Raw genomic sequence first — 4,733 nt, 5'->3', positions numbered from 1 at the left:
ACATATATATATATATATATATATATATATATATATGTATGTATGTATGTATGTATGTATGTATGTATGTATATAGAATTATTCATAGATTTCATCTGAATCGACGTATGTTAATGTTAACGATTTTAAGTTAGAATCGTGATAAATATATACGCGCATATAGCGTATACAGACACTCCCCCATATACCCATGCATATACGAACCTGTCCCAAACACTTACAAATACATGTAGATGAACACACCAGTATACACATACGTATAAGTTTACATATATATTAAATTATATACGCATGCACGCCGGCATAGTTTTTATGATCCAGATTTTTATGATTCAGATTCAATGAAGTGAAAGTTCCAAGTGAGGTGTTTACATAAAGAAAAACAGAAATATTACAGATAGGCTAGCGTTCACTACAGTTGTTTTTTATTGATGAATAAACGTATTACATCGTGAAAAGAACTGTGTTCTTCAGGTGAAATTAAAAATTTTAATGTAATTTCTTTTTCTTTTTTGAAAAATACCAAGATATTAAATGTGTCTTTTATTTGTTGCGAAAACGAGAAGTTCCACACTCATTCCTCATCTTGTTATTCTATCTGGACCTAATGTTAAATTTTTGATTATCAATTCACTGGCAGAAAAAATTTTCTTATTATCAATATGTAGTGGGTTTATTCATCAATAAAAACGCATTTGAAACCCTTTGTGTTTTTCCTTGCTATATGTTAGACAACTTAGATGAGTTTAGCAGTTTTTAGGACAAATCATGTGTAACAAAAACACTACCATGCCCACTTTCATTTGCATTGATAAACTATTCGGTGATAACTATGCAGCGTATAATGTACTTGCTTACAATATTAAAGAAAAAACAAGAAACATGAATATTTTAGATCATTAAATGAATAATTTAGCAAAAATGATATTAAATATATATACAGTTGCTTAGAAGCAAATGCACAAGGGGTGAAGTAAGATGAATAATTAACTCAAGATACTAATTTCAATATAGTTTATAAAAGAGAGTTCAAACATCATTTCGTCTGAGCATAACATGAATACAAATACTGTATATACGCACAAACACACAAACACACACATAGTTATGTCTGTCTGTCTGTCTGTCTGTCTGTCTGTATGTATGTATGTATGTACGTATATATGTACAAAGTGTGCTTGCACGTGTGCGCGTGTGTATGATTATGTGTTTTCTCCGACTTTTTAAAATATATTCATTAAAGTAAGTTGTTTTATATATATAATATTGTTTGCATTATGTACACCTCACACGCACGGCGCATTCATATATGTATATATATATATATATATTAAGAATTTTAAAAATATATATTTATTAAATTTTTGACTTTGGTGTAGCACCTGAAATACACTTAAAAATATGATAGTGAATTTACGATATAATCCAGAAGAATATTGATTTCACAGTTCGGGGAATGAAAAAAAAAATATGGAAAAAGTTAATAGATGGTGGTTTGGTTTGATGCAACTTGCCCTGGTGTCAGGTTGGCCTGACTCATAGATACAGCAAAACCAATAACACTTGTAAGAGTTTGAGTTTTATACCAATGGATTCAATAATTTCAATGCCAGAATATTTTAGCAAAGACTCAATTTCTACGTTAAATTTATTCTTTATAATTATCCTTGAGTTTAGTTAAACGACATCAACTTCAGATGTTCAATTGCACCATAATTAGTAATTATATCATCATATATGAAAGTTGAATTCTTTTGGAGTTATTTAGTTTTAAATTCAACGCTTGTCTCTTTACGATGTTGTTTATATCAGTAGCATTCCATATTTCTGTTATATTATTTTGATCAGTTCCAAACATTTCTAGATGTGTCTGCGATAGTTACTTGTACTAATCCACAATCATGAATATTATATAAATGACGATGCTTTCTTCATTTGCTTTTAATTCTTAGAAAACCTTTTAATTCTTGTCGAAAGCTTGAAGATGCCAGCATGTAGACAGCGAAGTTCAAAGCATTATTGAAATAAGAAAAGAAATGTGCCAAAACATAAACAGCGAATACATTCTTGGCAAATGTTGTATTCTTGTTCCCTTTGTATGTCGTAATCACTATTCCACATATTGCAAATGGACTTGTGCACAGCAAGAACAAAGCACTGATCATAAAAAGTAAATAAAGTCCTTCTTTAACTTTTTGCTTTAATTTCAAAAAAGTTTGCTGCTTCGCCTTTATATTAACCGAGTCAGAGCGTTTCTTCAAACAATATAATATAATCCCGTTAGTAATCAACAGTCCAATGACAGGTAAAATCCAGTAGAATATGTAAAAGATGATGTATTTAATTTTGATGAAGTATTTTGGTGCAGAATCATAGCACTTAGAATGATTCAATGTGTAGAAATATAGAGCAGGGGAATTGAAAGCGACTAGAATAAAGAACATAATACACAGCACGAATCGTTGGTGTTTACTTTTTAGATTATAATATCTAATAGGAAAAACGATAGCAACCATCCTTTCAATTGAGATCAACAGTACGATCAAAGATGACGTTTCCAATACGTATTTATCCAGAAACGGCAGTAGTTTACAAGCAAATTGCGATGTTAATCGTAATTGGATTCTATACGAATGCCTAAGCCATTTGTCAATCATTAAAATGACGAAAACACCGATATCGTTAAAAGAAAGTCCTATTAAATAGGTTCTAATGTTCGATTCTTTCATCTTGGGTCGAAATAGGACGAAAATGCAAAGAATATTTCCTAACACCCCGATTATAATCAATGGATACCCTGAATAGTGTGCCAAATCATTGGCGAAAGTCTGGAAGTCCGTAGAGTTCATTCTATTATAAGTCTAGAACAGCGAAAATAAAAGAAAAGAGAAAAATTACATTTAAAGAGACATTAATATAATTACTCTATTATTATTATTATTATTATTATTATTATTATTATTATTATTATTATTATTATTATTATTATTATTATTGTTATAGACGTCGCATAGTATAGAATATCGTGAGGTTGTTGACTGAAAATATCGTGTCTACCTGGGGCTTGCGCTATTTGTCAAGACACAACAAGGACCTCAGACAGACAGTACTTTACGCAATATGCGTGCATTTCCAATTAATGCCACCTTTTGCAGGACATCTAGATTGTCGGATATTTCTAAAGTTTTCAGATGTGTTTTTTAGATTGAGTATTATTATTATTATGATTAATATTATCATTATCATCATCATCAAATATAGTAGTAGTAGTAGTAGTAGTAGTAGTAGTAGTAGTAGTAGTAGTAGTTCAGTACGATTGTTTGTATTGCGTGATTTCGTTGCTCAACCAAATGTCGTTCTGTGTACGTTGTCTTGTGGGGTACGCACCATGTTTCGTCCAGTTTTAGCGTTTTCAGACTCGAATGCCAAAGTTAGTACACTATGGAGTAGAGTATCGAAAATGTCTTGTAAAGTCTACAGATATATGGTCCTTTCTATTTCTAAGTAAATCTCATTTTATAGATAAATCTGCAAGCGCTAAATAACTTGAAAAGCATAAAATATTACTCCGGGTTTCAGTTTATCTTCTTACGGTTAAAGAACCCCACGCAAACAACAAATAGTGGTAGGAATCACCTTGGCGATGACTCCACTACACAGTTGGGAAAATAAATATAACAACAGAGCAACATTGAACTGCATCATAACATTTTTAGAGGAGTATTGGAGGTTGAGGATGGGTGTCGTATCCAGATGAAAGCGAAATTAAGTGGAAACTAAGATATGAATACGATTAATTTTTGTTGTTTTAGAGCATTGTGATATCCTCACTCAAACATGGAAATACAGCGTTTAGAGATGTAGAGACGTAACAGAAATAATGATAATAATAACCGTTCTGCTAATAAATGCATAATAGAAAGATAGATAGATAGATAGATAGATAGATAGATAGATAGATAGATAAATAGATAGATAGATAGATAGTTCGCGAGAAAGAGAGAGAGAGAGAGAGAGAGAGAGTAGCAGCAGCAGCAGAAGCAGCAGCAGCAGTAGTAGTAGTAGTAGTAGTAGTAGTAGTATTAGTAGTAGTAGTATTAGTAGTAGTAGTAGTAGTAGTAGTAGTAGTAGTAGTCAAGTGTATTTTCGAAAACATAAAATGATGACTCGATAGTATTACTTAACTTATATAGTATGCCTGTATATCTCGGATAAGAGATACGAGAGATTATGAAGAAAGTTTAAAAGGAAAATATACCTGTGAAAATATTTGTCGTTCGTGTTGTTTATCCTCAGATCAGTTTTAATCTAGTGAACCTAAAATTAAAGGCTACCCAGCCGTGGTGAGCTTCTCCTTGTTTCCAGAAATTTTTGTAAAATATTATAGCGCACGTTATGAAAACTGAGAGATTTTGACGCTATTTGTGACAAGTAAATTAAGCCTATAAATAAATGCTTCTCCGTTTAGTTAGATTAAGTAGTCGTAGTTATGTATTTGCGTTTACTGGTGTTACGGCAAGGAAATATTCTGTTTTATAGGCCTCAAATATGATGCAGGATGGTCTCATTTTCATCATAGTCGATTAAACAGTCCTCACGATAATTTGTCAACATTATAACAATTAATTCATGTGTTCTAGGCGAAAAAATCTTAACTTTCATTACAATTCGAGCGATGGTTTCCTTTCTCTCTCTCTCTCTCTCTCTCTCGTTCTCTCGTAATATATATATAT

General features: G+C 31.5%; 2 protein-coding genes across 2 annotated transcripts in view; both read right to left on the bottom strand.

The window, feature by feature from the left end:
• LOC106877684 (pleckstrin homology domain-containing family G member 7) overlaps positions 1–4,733 on the bottom strand; it is a 183,844-nt gene that overhangs the window by 85,761 nt on the left and 93,350 nt on the right. The window lies entirely within an intron of this gene.
• On the bottom strand, positions 1,000–4,718 carry LOC106877712 (melatonin receptor type 1A). The gene is made up of 2 exons (XM_014926670.2): positions 4,259–4,718; positions 1,000–2,861 (listed from the first exon to the last, which is right to left on the bottom strand). The coding sequence occupies exon 2, from the start codon at positions 2,847–2,849 to the stop codon at positions 1,932–1,934; it is 918 nt and encodes a 305-aa protein (XP_014782156.1). The 5' UTR covers positions 2,850–2,861; positions 4,259–4,718; the 3' UTR covers positions 1,000–1,931.

The sequence above is a fragment of the Octopus bimaculoides genome, chromosome 20 (assembly GCF_001194135.2).
Source record: "Octopus bimaculoides isolate UCB-OBI-ISO-001 chromosome 20, ASM119413v2, whole genome shotgun sequence".
Taxonomy (NCBI): Eukaryota; Metazoa; Mollusca; class Cephalopoda; order Octopoda; family Octopodidae; genus Octopus; species Octopus bimaculoides.
This window is presented reverse-complemented; position numbering and strand designations above follow the sequence as displayed.